Below are 24,375 nucleotides of genomic sequence, written 5' to 3' on the forward strand. Positions count from 1 at the left end.
TAAATCCTTTAGTCCTTGCTTGATGATTGACTTCTCTTGCATATATCAATCTTGCACAAAGATGGCTTTCAACCTATTTGGTGTGACCTTACTGAAAACAATATTTAGCACATGGGAAGAATATCCAATGTCAACTTTGTGAATTCTTAAACCTATTAATTAGTCTCCTTTATAGCAAACACCTCTCTCTTAGTAGATTCATGGCTGCCAATTTAGTTTCATATTACTCTATTTTGGCTTATAGTTGTGCTACTTTTGAACATTTTTTTACTTAAGTTTGATTACTGTGCCAAATGTCTCTAAAGTTTTATTTACTTAAAAACCAATTAATCGTATGGGCTTAATTGCCCTTTAATTATCTTTTCAATATACGCATGACTGCAACTGTAACTTGTATACTATATCAATCTATTGTGGTTCAACTCGCTTTCTTTTATACACACACACACACATACACACACACACACACATATATATATATATATACTGCTAAGTTCTGTTAATAATTTTATGGTTAATAATATGAATTTAGACTTAACTGAGCATTTTAAACATGAATAAACTCATGATTAATAATATATCCATTTCCATGCGGTAGCATGGGTTACATACTAGTATAACATAGTTAAAGTCATTCCCATTATATTTCAGACTTTTTAGGTTAAATAATATATTTATATCTTATATTAACTACCTTGACGGCTTGACATCCACCAATACCTTCCAATCGTTCCTTGATTTGCTGTGGTACGTGATTATGGTTGATCATTGGGATAGAGACAAATTGTCCTTGACTCCTTGGCTGTGACATGTGACCTAGCATGGGCGATTTGGACAAATAGGAATGAACTTAGGCATTGGGAAACTTGGAAGAGTTGCTCTAAAATTACTCATTTGGCTTCCCTATATCTATTTGAATAACATTATTAATTTTTAAAGTGTTTTTGTAACAAACATGTGCAAAATATCTTATTAACTATAAAAATGTTAATTGAGAATAGATTTAAAGGTTAATACAAAATCATCATGTCGCTGATTTCATATTCATTGAAAAAACATATTTTGTTCCCAATAAATATTTTTAACAATTACTTTGTAAAGAAAATTCAAATTTCAAATGGGACAAAGTTTAACTACAAAATTGGTTCTCAATAAAATAAATATTACTACATATTTTGAAAATCTAACCGTTAAATTGAATGTTCTTTACGCTCTTAATACAAATGTCAAATCTGATGTCAATCAAATATTATTTGCTATATGATTTGTAAAATTATATTTTATGCATGATTTTAAACTATAAAAGCTTGCAATTTAAACAATTTATTGATGACATAGTTATAAATATTTAATTTTTTAGAAATTTTGTAAGCATAGAGGATAAAAAGATGTAATCTAATGATGAATTTGTCAAAATTCATTTTCAATAAAAAGATATTGAGTACAGTTTTAGCCTTAAACTACAATCAATATTGTAACTAAATTTTGCATTTTCAAAAACACATACAATATATACTTTCACGCATCGAGCGAGTTTGCGACTAGTATATAGTAAACACTAGAATTCATTTTTTTCACAACTTTACAAATTTATGCTAATTATTAATAATGAAATAATAAAATGATTTTAGTTCGAGTAATTAATATGTCATGAACTTATTCACATTTCTATTATTTGCTCAGGTTTTTAGTTGGTGAGGTTTTCCAAAAGTTTTTAATGCATTAAGTAATGCCTGAAATTCTTTCTATATTTGATTTGGAATCACTTGATAATTGCAGTTAGTAAAGGGTTTGAAGCAGTGTCGCAGTGTGACAAAATGAACCAATTTATTTATTTTTTGTTAGTTTACGTAGCCCTTAACCCCTGCCTGTGTTAATGCCTCCCTTTTTAGGAATCATGCTATTGATTTTTGGAATTGGGATCTCCAAGCCAGGTTTTTATGCCTTTAGCCTTAAACTACAATCAATATTGTAACTAAATTTTGCATTTTCAAAAACACATACAATATATACTTTCACGCATCGAGCGAGTTTGCGACTAGTATATAGTAAACACTAGAATTCATTTTTTTCACAACTTTACAAATTTATGCTAATTATTAATAATGAAATAATAAAATGATTTTAGTTCGAGTAATTAATATGTCATGAACTTATTCACATTTCTATTATTTGCTCAGGTTTTTAGTTGGTGAGGTTTTCCAAAAGTTTTTAATGCATTAAGTAATGCCTGAAATTCTTTCTATATTTGATTTGGAATCACTTGATAATTGCAGTTAGTAAAGGGTTTGAAGCAGTGTCGCAGTGTGACAAAATGAACCAATTTATTTATTTTTTGTTAGTTTACGTAGCCCTTAACCCCTGCCTGTGTTAATGCCTCCCTTTTTAGGAATCATGCTATTGATTTTTGGAATTGGGATCTCCAAGCCAGGTTTTTATGCCTCATATACATAAAGTTAATTCAAGGCACTGTAGATTGTTTGTTTTTAAAGGTTGTTACAAACTCCAACAACATGTTCTTAACCAGGAAATTTTTTTTAAATGAGATAGTTACGTCTCATAGGTCTCATACAATATTTACAAATTTCGGTTAGATAAACCCAGTTTTTGAATTCTTGTTTTTTAAAATAGCTTTTGAAAATATATAGCCCAACACATTTTAACATAGAAAACAGTTTAAGAGGACAAAGCAACTAGCACCACTGCTAGAAACCTAAAGCATCCTATAGGGGTAACGGGGACCCTTTCCTTTCCCGAAAATCACAAAGGACAAAGCCACCGGGGCTTTGGTAATTGGTAGTTTGATTTATGGATTAAAGAGTAGCCCCTCGTGCGGGCCAGACCACAGTTCCTATGGACTATTGTACAGCAGGAGATTACAAATAAAAATTAATAAAACTATTACTACTTTACTAAAAAGAAAAAAAAAATAGTATTTTAATAAATCAAATATATTGGATTTCAAATTAAACCCTACCATATACACTTGTTAAATAACTAATTGTGCCAAAAGTTTAACCTATTTAGATATGATAAATTTAATTATTTAATTACATACTTCGAATAATACTTACTTGATTTTTTTGACTAAATAGATAGAAGTATATTAAAAAAGAAGAAAAAAAAAAAAACAAAAGACAGCTTTTTTTAAATAAAAAAAATCTTATTACATACTTTATTCTTGTTTCTAAAATTGTGAAGTCATGTTTTTAAAATATGATTTCAGTTATGTGATAATGTATGTAAGGAACATGTGAGTATTTCATTACTTAAGAAACTTAAAAAAAAAAAAAAAAATTCTTGCAAGCCAAGCACAAATTAGAAATAGAACAAAAAAGGAAAAATGAAATCAATATATATTTTTTCTATAGTTTGTCTCAAAAAAAGAAACAGAAAAAAAAAAAAAAAAGTATATAGAGAGAGGGAAAACACAAAAAGATTTTATGACAAAATAGATAGATAGATGATAGAATCATTTAAGTAAGAAACGGAGAGCAACGTCACTCCCTTAAGTCTCCAATGCAATGCCCGCCTCCACGGCCAAAAACCTAAGCTCACTATTCCGCACTGCCGTCAAAACCACCACCAACACCGCCGCCACCGCCACCGCCACCACCACTTCTTCTTCTTCTTTTTCTACACCCGCCCAGGACGCTACTCTCAAACACTTCGTATCCTCGCTCGACACCTCGTCGTCTCCCACCGCCTCCATTTCCAACTTCATCAAACGACGCTACGTCAAAGCCAAGTCCCCCAAATCCTTCTCCTCTCGCTCAACCGAAACCTCCTTCTCCTCCTCTCTTCCCATCCTCAACCTTGACCCTCTCTCTGATTCTGGTACTTTAAAAAAAAAAAAAAATCTTTTGTAATTATGTTTACCGTTACTTTTTGTTTGGTTACTGAGAAAATACGAGATGAGAATTGAAAAGAAAGTTCGTGATTTGCTGTCTGAGTTTTTATGTTTGTTGTCGTGTTTGAATGCAGAGGACTCGACGAAGCAGTTGTCCAGGGAGATATCTTCTATATTGTCCGGTATGTGTTTGTGAAATTTACTCTTGAGAGTTTTAAATTGTTTAAAGTTTTAAAATTTTTGGGGGACCTTGATTTTAAGATAACGGATTAGTTTGAAAGTGGAAGTTTGAATTTTTATAAGGATTTCGTGACCTGGGTAGTTGTACACTTGTACTCTATTGTAGCTATGCTATTTTATTTGAGAAATTCACTTACTCAGCTATGGCTTAAATAGTCAAATGGTACTTCTTTCGTTTAAATAAGTTGTGGGTTTAAGACCCATTGCGTGTCTGTGTAACTCAAAAATGTAAGTAAGAATGTCCATTTTCTAGGGAACAAGGTGAGCTTATTATGAATTCTCTTTTGGGTACTAGTTTCATTAGGTTGACAACGTGAAAGAATGTAGGAGAGTTAATTTTTTCCATGTGATTGTGATATATTTCTAAATTACTTCCCTGAAAATTACGGGAGCTAGAAGAAGATAAGAATTTGGTAATTTCGTTGTGACTGCCATCCTATTTGGGTGGATTGGCTGCATTTAATGTTTTCCTTAAGATGCCGTCATCTGCTCGGGTGTTACATGTCAGTAAAACATCTTGACGATTGTATTGCATTTACTGAAATTGTGAATAGTCTTACATTCATATTCAGCTTTTCTTTGAGTTGGATTTTGATTGTTAATGGCTGGGGGACACCTTTTTCTTTTTTTGTAATTTGCTTTTGCAGGTGGTGAATCGTTAAGTTCACCTGATTTGCAGGGAGCTGATGATGGAGAAGACATTGTGGAAAAAGTGCTGAATATACCATGGTTTTCTAACCTGTCTCACAATCATATATCACTACATCGGAAAGAAGTATCTCGTGAACGGAAACAAAAATGGGTTTACAAAAGTTCCCAAGGGAATCGTTTTAACCGTTTAATTTCAATGTGTGGGCAGAAACTGGGAACAGAGACTACCATACAGGTATTTGGTAAATTGGGACGAGAAACTGGGGTCAAAGAATATAATGCTTTAATAGGACTATGCGTACAGAGGGTCAGGAGAAGTGATGATGAAGATGCTGCATTAGAACAGATACACATGGCTTTTCGACTATTTGAATCAATGAGAGAACAAGGTTTCCAAATAGAAGAGGATACTTATGGCCAATTTCTTCTGTATTTAATTGAGATGGGTATGGAACAAGAATTTCATTTTTTCTGTGGAGTTATTGGAAAAGATAATCCATGTTCGCTTCCAAGATTAGGCTACTATGAGATGCTGCTGTGGATCGGAGTCAACAATGAAGAAAAGATTCAAGAGCTTTGTAAATACATTGCAGTTGATAATGGGGGGGACAATTCCACTTTACGAGGTATAGGGTCCCACGTGACAACCCATTTTTAAGCTTAACTCTCATTAAAAAATGAGGGTTATACTAAGGCCTTTTCTTATTTTACCATTCTAACTCTTAGATAACTGCTAGGAAACGTGAAAGAAATAATTTGAAAGTTATTGTTTCATTGCACCGTGGCATTCTAGCAAAGTAAGAACTTTCGTGATTGCCATTATATTTATTGCAAGTGGAATGGATTCACCTTTTTTATTTTTTTTTTACAATATAGAAGTTCTATTCTAGCCTAATTTAAGTATATATGTGTGAAGCTTCTTGGAAACTTGAACTCTGACCTTTGCCCTCCCACCCCACGAACCACACGAGAACTTTGTATTTGTAGGGTGACCATCATGCTAAAGGTGTGCGGCGGTAATAGATTCACCTTTTATATGGTCTTTGATGCTATATCTTGGCCATGTAGAATCCTTTTTGCATACAACCATGTTAAGTTTACTATCCAAATGATGCCTATGGACTTGAATGGTGTCTTTTTTAATTATGGTACACTCACCTTTTGAAATTCTATGATGTTACATTGTTTGGACAGGGTTAAGAGAGGTAAAAGTTACTAAACAGTGCAGATAACTTTATAAGTTTTGAAATTGCTAATTATGTTTACCTCTGTAGCCCACATCAAATGTGGCCTCTTTAATCTTGGTGGGAATTCACGTTTGACGTCTATGGACGACACATTTGAAACACAAAGTTAGATTCTGTGTTGAATGCTGTGTCTGGCATTGGTTGTTAAAAACAGTGCATATGTTAGTATAATAAATGGATCTTTTGCGGAGTTTAACTTAAGATCCTTTTATGACAAAGTAACTTCTTTCTGTTGGTATTATTCAATCTCATCAGCTTCAATTCATGTTGCAGAGAATTATTTGTTAGCTCTTTGTGAAAGTGACCGGAAGAAGGAGCTTTTGCAGCTGCTGGAAATTGTCGACATTATGAAACTTTCATCACCAAATTCTGTAGCAAATATATTTAGATCATTAGGAAGGCTATCATTGGAGTCTTCTGCTGAGAACTTCCTTATGGCATTCAAAAACTGCAGTATGTTCATTAAACATTGTTATTATTTTTCTAGGGACTCTGATATTAATTTTGTTATTCAAGGGATTTTTGGATGGGATAACAAATAGAAACTGAGTATTATCAAGGGAGCCAAGCCAAGTTATTCATATATTGTCTTTTTGCAAATATTTTTCATGTTTAAAAGTAAGATTTTTTTATTTACAAATTAGAGTTTCTAGGATTTGGCAATATATCTATAAAACCTGATGTGGTTATCTTAATGAATGCAGATTATGAAGCAGAAAATATCTCAAACTTCATCTCTACTTATGTTGTTAGCATTCCAAATTTAGCGGTGAGGAACTTCTCATGAATGCTACTGGTAATGTCCTTGTGGCCATAATTTCTGAGGCAATTTCTGCTTCACATGCAGTTTGCTTCTTTGTAAAAAATTCATTCTGTTCTTGCTAATATGTTACTTGAAACTTTACCAACATTATATGTTGGTGTATGATCCTGAATCATTTTTAGTTTATTTTCTTTTAAATATTAAACCAGTGTAAGAACATATCTTTGTACTTGAAAGCTTGAAATTGTGTGAATACACAAGAGCTTGTTTAGACCCCCAATTAAAAATTACGGCTAGATTACTTTTACTTTAACTTATCTAAGTGCAGAACAAGAGTAAATGAAGCGCAATAAACTGAAAGCTACTCTAAGCCATATTAATCAAATAATAACAATAAAATGAAAGCTAAAAGAGTAGGGAATAAGGATGTAAACACAAGATAACACCAAGACGTGTTATCGAAGATGAAACCAAAGAACTCAGCGAAAAGCCTCTCCGCCGCCCTCCAAGCAGTAAATCGATCCACCAGACAATTACTTGAGATTCATGAATAGCAAGAGACCCTTTAAGCCTAATTTACCCGATGCACCCAAGTCTAATCTACCCAATGCATCTAAACCCTACAAGCTTCTACTCCAATAAGGCTTTTCGGAATTGTGTCTTGTCTAGCTTTTCCGAATCCCGCAATTCAGCCTGATTGCATCCGCCAACACTTAGCTTCTTTCAATGCTTCCCAGTAGCACCAAAACTTCACTTTACACTCTGATTGAGTGTGGTAAGTGTTTGGAATATCAACCTCTCAAGGATATGGATATAAAGAGGTAGGAGTAGAGGAAAACTACAAAGGATTGTGTAGAGGATTGTAGGTATGACAATCTCTAACTCTCAAGGATAATTTTTAGGGTTTTCTATTTGAAAAATACTCTTTACAATATGTGGGTAATGAAGGTATAAATAGTGTGTGTGAAGATATGGTGAAGCAGATATGCCAAAATAGCAAAACAGAATGTTTCGTGGGTATTTCGCGGGAAGGCCTTACCCTCGAATTACTCACGAAAACCCAGCTGTCATGACTTTTCGCATTCCAGTCATGTGCTCTGCACGTGGCTCACTTTGCAAGATAGCTTCTTGTGAATCTTCTCGTGAAATCCACTTGGTTTTCAATCAGAACTTGAGTCACTCTTTCTCATACACAACCCTTACAATAAAATCTCACATAAAATACAGGGTAAACATGATTGAACATAATTATAATTAAATTTGGTATGGAATTAAAGCCAACACAAAATAATTTTAAATAACAACTTTACAGTACTCAATGGTAATTAATAGGAAAATGGGAGAAGATTGAAGAGAGGTTTTCTTTAAAACTATATTTGGGAGTTTGGAGGGAGAGGATAGAAAAGGATACAGGGATGAGCAAAAGGAGAAGAGAGGAAAGGATATAAGTTATTTCTTCTTCTTCTTTTTTGGATGCTTTATTGATATTCCTACCTTTGTTTGGTTGTAGAATGTAAAACAAAGGAAGGCTTAAGTATCAAGTAAACTGACAATAGAGAGAGATAAATGATAAGCATCGGTATCTATAAAAAAAAAATTATAAGCATTGGCAAGGTCCAATTGTGGAAGAGTAGTACAAATTATTGAACCTGATATTCACCTTGTTCAAATTCCTCTAAATTGAAAGAATTAAAGCAAACTTGTATTTTATATCCTCTCTTCCTGCCCCCAAAAATACATCCAAACTGGGGGAAGAGGAACCACCCTCCTATTCCCTTGTGATCTTCTCTGTGGACAAGAGGATGGATATCTTGACTACTTCTCAAAATTGGTTGATGATGAATTCAGAATAACTTTTAATCATGGAAAGTTTGTACCTCAGGCACAAGGTGAGATGAAAATCCTATTTGGGGTTGATAGTAACCTGATTGCATATTATTAAAAATAAATAAATAAAAAATGAGCAAGAGTGATGTGGCCCTTTATAGTATTGGTGGTCTCTTCATTCCTTTGTTCCCTTTTCTTGTTGGTACAGACTATAGAAATGGCATTTTACTCAACTTCACAGGACCTGTTGTAGTTCAGGAGCTCATGTAAAAATTAAAATTATTCTTTTGTTTACATCAGGGATGGAAGGCATACATGCTCACAAGTCATGTACAAAATAAACTTCTTTTGTTTACATCTGGAATTGAAGGCATACACACTGACAACTTATGTAAAAAACAGACAAATTCTTTTGATGGCATGCTAGAAATTTTTGTAGGTTTATTAGTAACTTTGCTTCTTGATTCTCTTTGAAGCAATGCTTTGACCACTAAACTACACTAAGAGATGACCCTAAAATCATTGCAGTGTTTCTTAAGTGAGGTACCTACTAGGCCTTAAAATATTAGTTAAATCTAATGACTTACATAGTTACATTTGCTTAATTATTGACCAACAGCATTGGAGATGATCTTTCTAAAGTATTATTATCATTATTTTTTATTCTTCTTCCTCCTGAGACCATAATGAATAGTTAAGTGTGTGCTGGACAAGAATGGTTGGATGGTTGTAGAGGCTTTCTAACTACTGACTTCTCAGTTCTCGCCATGATCTTTTGAAGCTATGATGCTGGTTTGGGCAAAGTTACCTGGATAATAATTTGTTTTGCTAAACAAGTAAGTGAATGAGAATATGAATTTAGGTAGGACAGAATGGTGGAAAGGAAAAAATAAAAACATGATGCCTTGATTTGTTGAAAATGGATCTATGGAGCCTCCCCCAATTTAATTAAGATGAAGGTTTAGTTGAGATGAACCTTATACAAAGACTGAAGAGTATGCCTTCCATGTCAATGAAGTTAGGATGTCTAATCCCCTTAAAGTTGTTGCAAGCTAATGTCTATAACCCACATTAGAACCCTAACTCCATCACTGATATGCTTTATAGGAGAAAATGTAGACAAAGGTTTTCCATGGCTCATTGCTTTTTCTTTGAAGCATAACAAGGACCAAACAGCCCATTAGCATACCTGTACCCTGTATGTTTTCAAAAAATAGGGATTTGGAATTGTAAATTCAACAGATTAATAGTACCTAATTCTTTCCTTCCTCTTTAAAATTGGAAACTGTATTTTAAAAAGAATCCTAATTGAGAAAAGGGTGGTCTGTCTACTCATTGTCTTTCTGCATGTGATGCCCTGGCAAAGGGATAATTTGTGATTTCTGAAACTGAGCATAGCCTCTGGACAGAGCTTAATGGTCAAAAGGATTCTTGTAGCCAAAACTACACAGTTGGAATTAGGCTTTATTTAGTTGAAGATGAACCTCAAGGAAATACATCTTTAATTGTCTTCTCTTTAATGAATAATGCTGACTCCTTTTTTGTATGGATCTATGGAAGTTGTAGCTGGTTGACAATGAAGATAAAGAAAAAATGATGACATAAAAACTTAAGAGAATTGGCGATTTCAATGAAGGGTTTATATCTTGCCATATTGTTATAAAACAAAATATATGCCTCGCTAGGTGTTGGATTTCCTTGATCCCCACATCACTTGAACTACACATGAAAGCCAAAATAATGTGCATTCTCTTGAAATATCTTTTGGTCTATTTTCAAACATATAATTGCTTTATGACTCCAATCAGCTTCTATTTTTCTATTAAAATTTTCAACTAAATGAGCACTTTCTTCCATATTGTTATGCATAATCATTATTTCCAATAAATCTCAATTGTTTATCATTGTTTCTCATTTTGACTTTTGTTTTCTCACTTGTTTGATTGAATATTGAAGGTTGAGGATGTCATTTCAAAATTTAAAAACTTCCATGCAAAATTGGAAGTGACACCTTCGTCCTCATCCTATGCAGAGCTCATTACATATTGTTGTGATTCACTGAAGGTATGATTGGTCTGTTGACTAAAAGGAGAAAAAATAAGTTGATCTCCTAATTTGTTTCTTGTCCGTATACTATTTTTTTCTATGAGTCCTCTTGTTTTCAGGTTGGTATACTTCACTAGATAATTTTGTATTTTTTAGACCATTTTTAATTTGGACTATGTTTGAAATTGGGTATATGTTTATTTATTACAATTTTTCAGGTGCATGCTGCTCTTGATTTAGTTGACGAAATGTGTGAAGTGGGGTTGACCTTATCGATTGAGGTGTTACACTCCATTTTACATGCTACTGAAGAGAGCTGTGAGTTTAATTTGGTATGTTTTATCATTTCATTTATCTTTGTGCTTTCTTCTCAACTTGCTGATACTAACAATTTAAACTTAGAATTTATATTAATTTGATGAGTCAATTTTAACTTAAAATTTATTACTTTTATGAATGGTGAAGAGATTTGTTAATCCAAACTGGCTGAATAAAAACAAAATTTAATGCTGGCATTATGTTGTGCCTGCCTCTTTGTAACTGTTGAACCTTTTGACATCTATTATCCAAGGACTGGGAGAAGTTAAGTTTGCAAGTAATTAATTAGGATATGTGTTGCATCTCCTAGATAAAATGAAAGTTTGATTCCACTCTAAACATATGCAGAATACATAATGGTGACATTAATTATAATTTCTTTACCAGGAAGAGGGCCAAAAAATAACTTTATTACTAATAGTGATAATTATGGACAAGAATCATAAGATGAACATGTACTTAAACCTATTTTCTCTTGAAATTTTCCGTTTCTACTTTATACTTCATTGTCATCTATTCCACTTATAATTTTTGGGTGTGTTCTATGGTATTTGGTTTTATGTCTTTTTAGCGTTAAGATTTAGATTATGAAGTTTTAAAGATTTCTTTCCTCTTTTGATTTGTTTTGCATGTCAATCACGTTAGAAGTTTAATATTTTCCTTTCTAGTGATTATCAGATGTTGATTATATGTTCAGAAAGACCTTTTATGTTATCATTTATTAATGTGCTTTTGCTATTAACCTTCACTGTTGTTTTGACTCTATTTTACTGTATGTCAGTAGTAATATGTTTTCTGTTTTTCCCTTCCCTCTGGCGAATTACATCAATCTCAAGGTTCGTCGAATCTATTCAGTGATTTGTTGCCAGGATATGACGCCAAACAATGAAACCTTCAGGAGTATGATAAGTTTATGCGTGAGAATGAAAGATGTAAGTTTTTTCTTTTTTTCTTTTATTTTTTATTTATTTATTTATTTATTGTGCATGCTCACTCATGCATTGATTTTCCCTTTGTCGCATTTTTCCAAACTAATGTTTATACTTGGATATGTTGCATAGTTTGATGGTAGTATCACACCACAAATTTCTGTTATTTTTTCTTTCCAATGCAGTTTGAGGGTGCATATGGCATGCTTGAGGACTTAGAGAAAATGAATTTGACACCTACAGCCAACATGTACAATGCTATAATGGCTGGATATTTTCGAGAGGTAAGTTTCTTAGCTTAATGAGATGCTCTTGTTTCCCTTTTCTTTTTCTTTTTTTTCAAATTTTATTTTATGATATTTTGATTTCCAAAACATCATTGGGGTTCTCTATTATAAGTCAGTATGGTTTCTGCTTATTAGTTTCTCTTCTGTTGGTAAATATTGATTAGTTGAAAATTATTGCCAAGTATGCATTTGTAGAACCTCTAGCAAGTAACTGTCTGAACAATCAGTGCACACACAATTGACGTATGCACATACATTAGTACATATGCAAGGAATACAGAGGCGAAGCTTGGACATTTTCGGTGTCCTTGAGCTAAGCTTGGACATTTTTACAAATACCATCTTTGATCTTGTTTTTTCCAGTTGTTTTTTTTCAAAAGAATTTTTTGACTGTAAAATTAGTGAGATAGGTTATGGAAGGCTAACGGAGGTTACCTCAGGTAAAAAAAAAAAAAAGGTTAGAAGATCCCCTCTAGAGTGGCTTTCTTTGTTTGGACCGCAGCCTTGGGGAATTGTCTGACAATTGACAACTTAAGGAAAAGAAAAGTTTGCATTTTGGATTGGTGTTATATGTGCAAGTGTAATAGTGAAACTATTGACCATCTTTTCCTTCATTGCCCGGTTGCTTTGGAATTATGGGATATGGTTTTTGGGTTATTTGGAGTTTGTTGGGTTATGCCATTCTCTGTTGTTGGGCTTTTGGCTTGCTGGCATGGTCGTTTTGGTCGCCATCGTAATGGAGATTTATGGATGGTTGTTCCTCATTGTTTGATGTGGTGTATTTGGAAGGAGAGAAATAGTAGGTGTTTTGAAGACAAGGAGCGTTCCATGCCTGACCTCAAGCTTCTTTTCTTTAGAACCTTACTTGATTGGTTCTCTGTGTGGAGAAACCATCCTTTTTCTTCTATTTTGGATTTTCTTGATTTTTGTAATGTTCGTTTTTGATTTAATCTCCCCTGTATACTTCCTATGTACTTGGGTGTTTTTCTCTTTTTGATATCAATGAATCTTTATTACTTATCAAAAAAAAAAAAATAGTTACATTTGCTTAATTATTGACCAACAGCATTGGAGATGATCTTTCTAAAGTTTTATTATCATTATTTTTTATTCTTCTTCCTCCTGAGACCATAATGAATAGTTAAGTGTGTGCTGGACAAGAATGGTTGGATGGTTGTAGAGGCTTTCTAACTACTGACTTCTCAGTTCTCGCCATGATCTTTTGAAGCTATGATGCTGGTTTGGGCAAAGTTACCTGGATAATAATTTGTTTTGCTAAACAAGTAAGTGAATGAGAATATGATTTTAGGTAGGACAGAATGGTGGAAAGGAAAAAATAAAAACATGATGCCTTGATTTGTTGAAAATGGATCTATGGAGCCTCCCCCAATTTAATTAAGATGAAGGTTTAGTTGAGATGAACCTTATACAAAGACTGAAGAGTATGCCTTCCATGTCAATGAAGTTAGGATGTCTAATCCCCTTAAAGTTGTTGCAAGCTAATGTCTGTAACCCACATTAGAACCCTAACTCCATCACTGATATGCTTTATAGGAGAAAATGTAGACAAAGGTTTTCCATGGCTCATTGCTTTTTCTTTGAAGCATAACAAGGACCAAACAGCCCATTAGCATACCTGTACCCTGTATGTTTTCAAAAAATAGGGATTTGGAATTGTAAATTCAACAGATTAATAGTACCTAATTCTTTCCTTCCTCTTTAAAATTGGAAACTGTATTTTAAAAAGAATCCTAATTGAGAAAAGGGTGGTCTGTCTACTCATTGTCTTTCTGCATGTGATGCCCTGGCAAAGGGATAATTTGTGATTTCTGAAACTGAGCATAGCCTCTGGACAGAGCTTAATGGTCAAAAGGATTCTTGTAGCCAAAACTACACAGTTGGAATTAGGCTTTATTTAGTTGAAGATGAACCTCAAGGAAATACATCTTTAATTGTCTTCTCTTTAATGAATAATGCTGACTCCTTTTTTGTATGGATCTATGGAAGTTGTAGCTGGTTGACAATGAAGATAAAGAAAAAATGATGACATAAAAACTTAAGAGAATTGGCGATTTCAATGAAGGGTTTATATCTTGCCATATTGTTATAAAACAAAATATATGCCTCGCTAGGTGTTGGATTTCCTTGATCCCCACATCACTTGAACTACACATGAAAGCCAAAATAATGTGCATTCTCTTGAAATATCTTTTGGTCTATTTTCAAACATATAATTGCTTTATGACTCCAATCAGCTTCTATTTTTCTATTAAAATTTTCAACTAAATGAGCACTTTCTTCCATATTGTTATGCATAATCATTATTTCCAATAAATCTCAATTGTTTATCATTGTTTCTCATTTTGACTTTTGTTTTCTCACTTGTTTGATTGAATATTGAAGGTTGAGGATGTCATTTCAAAATTTAAAAACTTCCATGCAAAATTGGAAGTGACACCTTCGTCCTCATCCTATGCAGAGCTCATTACATATTGTTGTGATTCACTGAAGGTATGATTGGTCTGTTGACTAAAAGGAGAAAAAATAAGTTGATCTCCTAATTTGTTTCTTGTCCGTATACTATTTTTTTCTATGAGTCCTCTTGTTTTCAGGTTGGTATACTTCACTAGATAATTTTGTGTTTTTTAGACCATTTTTAGTTTGGACTATGTTTGAAATTGGGTATATGTTTATTTATTACAATTTTTCAGGTGCATGCTGCTCTTGATTTAGTTGACGAAATGTGTGAAGTGGGGTTGACCTTATCGATTGAGGTGTTACACTCCATTTTACATGCTACTGAAGAGAGCTGTGAGTTTAATTTGGTATGTTTTATCATTTCATTTATCTTTGTGCTTTCTTCTCAACTTGCTGATACTAACAATTTAAACTTAGAATTTATATTAATTTGATGAGTCAATTTTAACTTAAAATTTATTACTTTTATGAATGGTGAAGAGATTTGTTAATCCAAACTGGCTGAATAAAAACAAAATTTAATGCTGGCATTATGTTGTGCCTGCCTCTTTGTAACTGTTGAACCTTTTGACATCTATTATCCAAGGACTGGGAGAAGTTAAGTTTGCAAGTAATTAATTAGGATATGTGTTGCATCTCTGTTTAATTTGGTATGTTTTATCATTTCATTTATCTTTGTGCTTTCTTCTCAACTTGCTGATACTAACAATTTAAACTTAGAATTTATATTAATTTGATGAGTCAATTTTAACTTAAAATTTATTACTTTTATGAATGGTGAAGAGATTTGTTAATCCAAACTGGCTGAATAAAAACAAAATTTAATGCTGGCATTATGTTGTGCCTGCCTCTTTGTAACTGTTGAACCTTTTGACATCTATTATCCAAGGACTGGGAGAAGTTAAGTTTGCAAGTAATTAATTAGGATATGTGTTGCATCTCTTAGATAAAATGAAAGTTTGATTCCACTCTAAACATATGCAGAATACATAATGGTGACATTAATTATAATTTCTTTAACCGGGCCTAGTTGCCTGAGTGGTACCCGGTACCCTATGTGGCCGCTTACTCGGGGGTTCAATCCCCCTCAATAACAAATTACCCAGCAAAAAAAAAAAAATTAATTATAATTTCTTTACCAGGAAGAGGGCCAAAAAATAACTTTATTACTAATAGTGATAATTATGGACAAGAATCATAAGATGAACATGTACTTAAACCTATTTTCTCTTGAAATTTTCTGTTTCTACTTTATACTTCATTGTCATCTATTCCACTTATAATTTTTGGGTGTGTTCTATGGTATTTGGTTTTATGTCTTTTTAGCATTGAGATTTAGATTATGAAGTTTTAAAGATTTCTTTCCTCTTTTGATTTGTTTTGCATGTCAATCACGTTAGAAGTTTAATATTTTCCTTTCTAGTGATTGTCAGATGTTGATTATATGTTCAGAAAGACCTTTTATGTTATCATTTATTAATGTGCTTTTGCTATTAACCTTCACTGTTGTTTTGACTCTATTTTACTGTATGTCAGTACTAATATGTTTTCTGTTTTTCCCTTCCCTCTGGCGAATTACATCAATCTCAAGGTTCGTCGAATCTATTCAGTGATTTGTTGCCAGGATATGACGCCAAACAATGAAACCTTCAGGAGTATGATAAGTTTATGCGTGAGAATGAAAGATGTAAGTTTTTGCTTTTTTTATTTTATTATTTATTTATTTATTTATTTATTGTGCATGCTCACTCATGCATTGATTTTCCCTTTGTCGCATTTTTCCAAACTAATGTTTATACTTGGATATGTTGCATAGTTTGATGGTAGTATCACACCACAAATTTCTGTTATTTTTTCTTTCCAATGCAGTTTGAGGGTGCATATGGCATGCTTGAGGACTTAGAGAAAATGAATTTGACACCTACAGCCAACATGTACAATGCTATAATGGCTGGATATTTTCGAGAGGTAAGTTTCTTAGCTTAATGAGATGCTCTTGTTTCCCTTTTCTTTTTCTTTTTTTTCAAATTTTATTTTATGATATTTTGATTTCCAAAACATCATTGGGGTTCTCTATTATAAGTCAGTATGGTTTCTGCTTATTAGTTTCTCTTCTGTTGGTAAATATTGATTAGTTGAAAATTATTGCCAAGTATGCATTTGTAGAACCTCTAGCAAGTAACTGTCTGAACAATCAGTGCACACACAATTGACGCATGCACATACATTAGTACATATGCAAGGAATACAGAGGCGAAGCTTGGACATTTTCTGTGTCCTTGAGCTAAGCTTGGACATTTTTACAAATACCATCTTTGATCTTGTTTTTTCCAGTTGTTTTTTTTCAAAAGAATTTTTTGACTATAAAATTAGTGAGATAGGTTATGGAAGGCTAACGGAGGTTACCTCAGGTAAAAAAAAAAAGGTGCCAACTTTTGAACCATGGGTAAACAAGGTTAAAATGAGCGTAAGGTTATCTGTAATTGCCTTTTTTTTTTTTTCTTTTTTTTTTTTTTAAATTTTGTAAAAATTTTACTTTAAATTAGAGCGTCCATTAGGGCAAGGTAGACAGCAAGTGAAATTGCAAGTTGAACACCCAATCTGGCATTAGTGTGAAACAGTGGGTCTATGATTTCACAATAACATGAAATCATGGGTGGAACCCATGATGTCAAGACGACATGGGGTGGCCATGCCCCTTTGCGCTTTCAATGGTAAATTTATTTAAAAAAAAAAAAAAAAAAAAAGAGGAAGGATGGCCATGCCAGCTAAAGATGACATGGGATGATGGCGATTCCAACATTTAAATGAGGACACCCAAATTCCCCACAAGAAAATCATCAATTTGAGCCACCAGTGTCATTTTTGCCTAGGTATCGTTAAGTGACGTTGCTAGTGTGCATGTAATGGTGCAAGGTGGTTTGGTCACTAAGGGATGTCATTCTGTTCTTAAGGAGAGACAAGTGGTTCAAGCTAGGAGCACGGACAAGGACACAGGTATGGGTATAGACACGGTGACATGAGCAATTTTTGAAAAATTATAACATAAAACAGCTGGTATGACATCAATATGACACGGGTACGACATGGGTGCAGCACCCTAAATGAAGTGTCCGTGCTTCCTATGGTTCAAGCATGGCTTACATGAGGTACTCCATCGACCAACACCACTTGGTCCTTACTCCTTACTGTCTTCAAGGACTGACCATCGCAGCAATGGTAGGATTAAGAGATGCTGGCCTAATTCTGAGCTTTGATGGTCCGATTAGCACTGTTTTCTGAGGGATGTTGATGTTGGCAGGACCATGAGGCAAGGATTATAATCCTTGTCTGATTTCACTGATAGTGACTGATTCCAATCAGTCAATTGTTGTTATAGGGAGAGTGAGAGACACGAGGGGACTAAAGCAGTGAATCAGTCAACATTGACTGTGATTGAACTTACCAAAATCGTGGGATTTATTTAACATATGCATAATGCATTGGCTTTACCAATTTATTGTTGGGTGGGGTTCAGGTTTTTTTTGTTATAATTATTTATAAAAATATAAAAAAGTTTTTTTTGTTATCATTGTTTTTTTTCTTTATATTGGTAATGGCTTTGCAAAATTTTCTGTTGTCCTTTGAAAATTGCCTTTTTCTCTCCGAGTTATTTGTAGAAACTCAAAAGGTACAATTTATTTAAGATAATGGGTAATCTCAATTATAGTTTTAACAGATGATATGTGTAATTTTGCAATCTTTAATTATTGCATTCTCTGGGTATGGCTGCAGATCATGATAATGATGTTATATGCACCAATGACTTTTCAAGCTTTATTTTAATATGGTTCTGCATTCAAGATTTCTTGGTCTTACTTTTTTGCTAAACACTTCGCAGAAGAACACATATGGAGCATTGATGGTTCTCAGGAAAATGGAACTTGCAGATGTAAAACCTGATTCACAGACATTCAGTTATCTGATAAGCAACTGTGACCGCGAAGAAGATATTATCAAGGTAGTTTGAAATTTATGTTTTGGTCAAGGTTTCATGTTTAAGTTGCTGCTATTCCATATAATGTTACTTTTTGGTTGATTAACATGTATAGATAATGTTATTGGGTGCAATTTTATGGTGCTTTATGCCACCAACATTTTATGAACCATCTCATATTTTTGGATGCTTCTGTTGGTAGTCCCTTCACTACAGTTATTTATGAACAATTCTTGCATAGCTAAAATACTTTTTTTTGTGCATGTCAGCATATTTGTGCGTGCCTATTTTTTCCTTTTGGGTTTCTTTTTTTTGAGGGGGTTGGGGAGGTGATGGGTTATGTAAATGATACTTTGCTGTTTTTTAAATTTCTGAAAGCTAAACATTCTGTGGTCTATTTATCTGCTTGTAGTATTACGAAGAACTGAAGCATTTTGGAGTTCAAGTCACGAGGCAGATTTTCATGGCACTTATAAATGCATATGCAAATTGTGGACAGTTTGAGAAGGCAAAACAGGTATTTGTAGATGTGGCAAGTTGCTTGTAATGTAGTTTATCAGTCCATTAGTAAAAGAGAAATGCTATGTCCACAACACTTTTACAACTAATCTTAAGTGGCAAGTTGTTATTGGTGGGTAAAAAAGTAATTTTAGTTATGGATTCAAATTAGAACCACTAACAACTTACCATCTATGGTTTGTTGTGAAAATATTGTGAATGTAACACTTCTCTTAGTAAAAAAGACTTAATATGTAATGTGGAATGTACCTTAAAAAGTGAGAAATTCATTACATATATGAGTTATCTGCGTTATATTGATTCCAACTCTATTCATACATGATTCCAACTCTATTCATACATGTTAAGAAACATGTATCATCATTACAGTAATTATTCCAACTCTTATTTTAATTTAATTTTCAATTTTTTGAGGAAAACATTGAAACATTATATACCCTTATAATTTAATCACATACTTTTTTCCCCTTTTAAGCATTACAGAAGACTTATACTTCTCTCCTCCACACCCCCCCCCCCCCCCAAAAAAAACCCCCTCTTTTTTCTCCTTTGAAATTTTGCAAGTGTAATATATGTGGATGATATTTGTAAATGTTTTGATTGCTGATGTTTTATTTCTTGATGCTCCAATGCTGCAGGTAGTCTCAAATAAAGGAATTCCAGTTAAAAACCTAAATGAAATCAAGAGTGTCCTTGTGTCAGCTCTTGCATCACATGGGCAAATGTCTGATGCCCTTGATATATATGAAGAAATCAAGCAATCTGGATCCAATTTGGAACCAAAGGCTGTTATAAGTCTTATGGTAAGTTCTTCAACCAATGATTGTATTCCTTCTCTTGTACAAATAGTGACTGGTTTTTACTTATCCCATAGGAGCATCTTCAATCTGATGGAGAGTTGAGTAGATTGCTTCAGCTATTCGAGGAATTAAAAGATGTAGACTATTGGGTGGATGGTTGCTGCAGACTTATTTTATATTGTGTACGATATAAGCATTTAAGGTCTGCTGAAACCGTACCTTCTATTTTGTTGGAAGATTCTTAACATACATGTTTCAGGTTGCTTATATTCATTCTTTCTTTGATTCAGTTCTGCTGTTGATTTGCTCAAGCAACTGAAGGATAATTTCTGTAATGATGATATGGCCATGGAAGTTCTTTTTGATGAGGTTTGCTCCCCTTACTTCCATTACACTGTATGGACCCTACCTCCCCACCCACCCCCCCCCCCCCGCTCCGGCCCAAAAAAAAAAAAAAAAATTGTGTGCGATATGCATCGATNAGGTTTCATGTTTAAGTTGCTGCTAGATAATGTACAGACCTCCCCATTCCATTGTATTAAATTTTATGGGCTTTAATGCAATATTCATGTCCAAAAGCTTACTGTGAGTCTGCAGAAAATCTGCCTTTTTATTAAAACATGAGTAGTATTGACTAATAATACACACAAAAAACACAAACAAAATATATCTATGTTTCTTTTTTTATATGTTTCCATATAATGTTACTTTTTGGTTGATTAACATGTATAGATAATGTATTGGGTGCAATTTTATGGTGCTTTATGCCACCAACATTTTATGAACCATCTCATATTTTTGGATGCTTCTGTTGGTAGTCCCTTCACTACAGTTATTTATGAACAATTCTTGCATAGCTAAAATACTTTTTTTTGTGCATGTCAGCATATTTGTGCGTGCCTATTTTTTCCTTTTGGGTTTCTTTTTTTTGGGGGGTTGGGGAGGTGATGGGTTATGTAAATGATACTTTGCTGTTTTTTAAATTTCTGAAAGCTAAACATTCTGTGGTCTATTTATCTGCTTGTAGTATTACGAAGAACTGAAGCATTTTGGAGTTCAAGTCACGAGGCAGATTTTCATGGCACTTATAAATGCATATGCAAATTGTGGACAGTTTGAGAAGGCAAAACAGGTATTTGTAGATGTGGCAAGTTGCTTGTAATGTAGTTTATCAGTCCATTAGTAAAAGAGAAATGCTATGTCCACAACACTTTTACAACTAATCTTAAGTGGCAAGTTGTTATTGGTGGGTAAAAAAGTAATTTTAGTTATGGATTCAAATTAGAACCACTAACAACTTACCATCTATGGTTTGTTGTGAAAATATTGTGAATGTAACACTTCTCTTAGTAAAAAAGACTTAATATGTAATGTGGAATGTACCTTAAAAAGTGAGAAATTCATTACATATATGAGTTATCTGCGTTATATTGATTCCAACTCTATTCATACATGATTCCAACTCTATTCATACATGTTAAGAAACATGTATCATCATTACAGAAATATTCCAACTCTTATTTTAATTTAATTTTCAATTTTTTGAGGAAAACATTGAAACATTATATACCCTTATAATTTAATCACATACTTTTTTCCCCTTTTAAGCATTACAGAAGACTTATACTTCTCTCCTCCACACCCCCCCCCCCCCCCAAAAAAAACCCCCTCTTTTTTCTCCTTTGAAATTTTGCAAGTGTAATATATGTGGATGATATTTGTAAATGTTTTGATTGCTGATGTTTTATTTCTTGATGCTCCAATGCTGCAGGTAGTCTCAAATAAAGGAATTCCAGTTAAAAACCTAAATGAAATCAAGAGTGTCCTTGTGTCAGCTCTTGCATCACATGGGCAAATGTCTGATGCCCTTGATATATATGAAGAAATCAAGCAATCTGGATCCAATTTGGAACCAAAGGCTGTTATAAGTCTTATGGTAAGTTCTTCAACCAATGATTGTATTCCTTCTCTTGTACAAATAGTGACTGGTTTTTACTTATCCCATAGGAGCATCTTCAATCTGATGGAGAGTTGAGTAGATTGCTTCAGCTATTCGAGGAATTAAAAGATGTAGACTATTGGGTGGATGGTTGCTGCAGACTTATTTTATATTGTGTACGATATAAGCATTTAAGGTCTGCTGAAACCGTACCTTCTATTTTGTTGGAAGATTCTTAACATACATGTTTCAGGTTGCTTATATTCATTCTTTCTTTGATTCAGTTCTGCTGTTGATTTGCATCTATTTCAAGTCACTTTCAGTGTATCTTTTGCCTTGAGAGTCTCAGATTTGATTGTTAGAGTAGCTGTGCTTGTGATACTCTTTCAGACATTTGATATGTGAAAGATTTTAGTCTTCATTATGATGTTAACACGGATGGATGGCATGGACCTTAATTTTTTGTTGTTTTGCTGTCATAAATGTGTAGGTATTTTCCCAAGTTGGAGAGTCAGAGTCTACGCATTTGCAGATTGGACTGGACTTGCTTCAAGTCATTAAGGATGAACTTTGCCTCTCTCCTTCCCGAAAATGTCTTGATTTTCTTCTCAATGCTTGTGTCAATGCCAAAGATTTGCAGAGTTCTCTTCTGATTTGGAAAGAATATCAAGCTGCTGGACTTCCTTATAACGTCCTCAGTTTTCTAAGGTGAGTACTGATATGCTTATTTCTTCTACATTACATGGTTGCTTTAGGTGGACCTCTACCTTCAGTGCCTTGATTTCTGGGAGTAGTTCCTAATGATTTTTGGACTAAATAGCATATTCTTAAACCTGGGTGTGTTAGTTGCCTATAGAAAAAAGTAAAAAGGAATTAGTCTGATTGCCTAAATATTTAATGTATCCGTTATTGGAATGCTTGCAGAATGTATCAAGTTCTTTTAGCTTCAGGGGAGCATAAGGCTGCAAAGATTCTGCTTAATAAAATCCCCAAAGATGATATTCATGTTCGTTGTGTGATCAAAGCTTGTCAAACAAGTTATATAAGTTCCAAGTCTACAAAGGGTAAGAAGAAAAATAAGGTAAAGAGGAAGGGATGAACTGCACTTCAAAATAAAGAAAATGAAATGATCCCATCAAAAAAAAAAAGAAAAAAAAAAGAAAATGAAATGATCTTTACCAACAAGCAATTTTGTTCACTCGAAAGACATTGATAATCTGCCCTTTTATACGGAAGTTATATTAATTATATTGAGTTATATAATGAGGAAGTGGGCCTCTTTCGCATATTCACCTTGCTTCTGTGACTATTATCTGCAATTTACAAGATCCAGTCTTCTTTCTTCCCCTCCTGTTACTCGGTCTCCCAGATGAACTTGCTGAGTTCTTAAGGGCAAATAAGTGTTAAAGGCATTTGAATAGGCTTCGGCTGCGTAAGTATGAGGTATTATGTTCTGTTCAGGCACAAAGGTTTATCAATTATATTGCCCGCAGGAGTGATTACAAATTAGCATAAATTTTATTTATTTATTTTTTGGTTAAAAGAGGATATATCAGTTTTAGTGCTTATAGTCCGATAAAAAAAATGGTAAATTGGCTTATCATTACAAAGGAGTAATTTAATCCTCTGGAGGGTTATCACAAAATCTAATTCTTCAACTTGAGAACAACCCCGCTTGGCAATTGCTTCAGTGTAGTTGATCTCCCTGCAGACGTGATTTATATGAAAACATTTTGCAAAGACTAATTTGACAGACAGTTTAAACACGGAGTTCCGATTGTAGGCAAGTGATTCCTAGGTCAACAACTCATCTCTAAAATTTAGTGCATTCTAGTTATTTTCCATTCTCCTCTCATCTACTGTTGAAGTCAAGTGAACAAACTCGAGTGACAGTTTGTTCGAAGAGGCCATTTCTTTGTAACGAAGCAAGGGCTCTTGAAGTTAAATTTGAAGAAGAAAGAGAGTGAGGAGGATGAAAGTGAATGAGCTTAACTAGTTAGAGCTCCGATGAAAGTGAATTGGCTTAGAGTAGTTTGTGTGATCTGAAGCGGAGATGGGCTTAGAGATTTGAAAAAGATGTTAGTACATTCGGAAATGGCAATCGTGGTGGTCATTAAAATTCCTTGTTTGATTTGGGTTTTGATTACTCAGATCATATTGTGATTTGTGAAGAAGCAAGGTTTAGTTATTGGTAATTGCAAGAATGAACATATGATAAAGGGGAGATGGATCATTGTGGCCGTATTTTCGTGGAGTTTTTTATGAATCAGCCAACAGGAAACAACAGGTGTTTTTAGTGCTTCTTCGAAGCACAAGGAATTTTTCAACGAGAAACATTCTCTATGAACCTTGAAACAAATGGAACCTAATACTATTCCCTTCACCCTCTTTGAGTAGTCCTTTACCTGTCGTCCTTAATAATTCCTTAACATGAGACAATATATTTCGAGTGAGACAATATTTTGATAGAAAATGAACGCTGGCAACAAAATTCGACATGAGATG

The 24,375-nt window shown here is 33.7% G+C and overlaps 2 protein-coding genes across 2 annotated transcripts; both read left to right on the forward strand.

Moving 5' to 3' along the window:
* The first annotated feature begins 3,432 nt into the window (after nucleotides 1-3,432).
* On the forward strand, nucleotides 3,433-23,226 carry LOC111989416 (pentatricopeptide repeat-containing protein At4g04790, mitochondrial). Its single transcript, XM_065770553.1, has 16 exons — nucleotides 3,433-3,837; nucleotides 3,985-4,032; nucleotides 4,738-5,367; nucleotides 6,262-6,441; nucleotides 6,693-6,757; nucleotides 10,535-10,642; nucleotides 10,843-10,956; nucleotides 11,779-11,874; nucleotides 12,057-12,155; nucleotides 18,517-18,636; nucleotides 19,025-19,129; nucleotides 19,770-19,934; nucleotides 20,006-20,133; nucleotides 20,222-20,300; nucleotides 22,361-22,578; nucleotides 22,795-23,226. Exons 1-16 carry the CDS (start codon nucleotides 3,525-3,527, stop codon nucleotides 22,967-22,969), a joined length of 2,643 nt encoding a protein of 880 aa, XP_065626625.1. The 5' UTR covers nucleotides 3,433-3,524; the 3' UTR covers nucleotides 22,970-23,226.
* Nucleotides 20,879-22,275, forward strand: LOC136066372 (pentatricopeptide repeat-containing protein At4g04790, mitochondrial-like). The gene is made up of 5 exons (XM_065770552.1): nucleotides 20,879-20,887; nucleotides 20,959-21,063; nucleotides 21,703-21,867; nucleotides 21,939-22,066; nucleotides 22,155-22,275. The coding sequence occupies exons 1-5, from the start codon at nucleotides 20,879-20,881 to the stop codon at nucleotides 22,273-22,275; spliced, it is 528 nt and encodes a 175-aa protein (XP_065626624.1).
* Nucleotides 23,227-24,375: the final 1,149 nt, after the last annotated feature.

This window comes from Quercus suber, unplaced genomic scaffold (assembly GCF_002906115.3).
Source record: "Quercus suber isolate HL8 unplaced genomic scaffold, Cork oak 2.0 scaffold_33, whole genome shotgun sequence".
Taxonomy (NCBI): Eukaryota; Viridiplantae; Streptophyta; class Magnoliopsida; order Fagales; family Fagaceae; genus Quercus; species Quercus suber.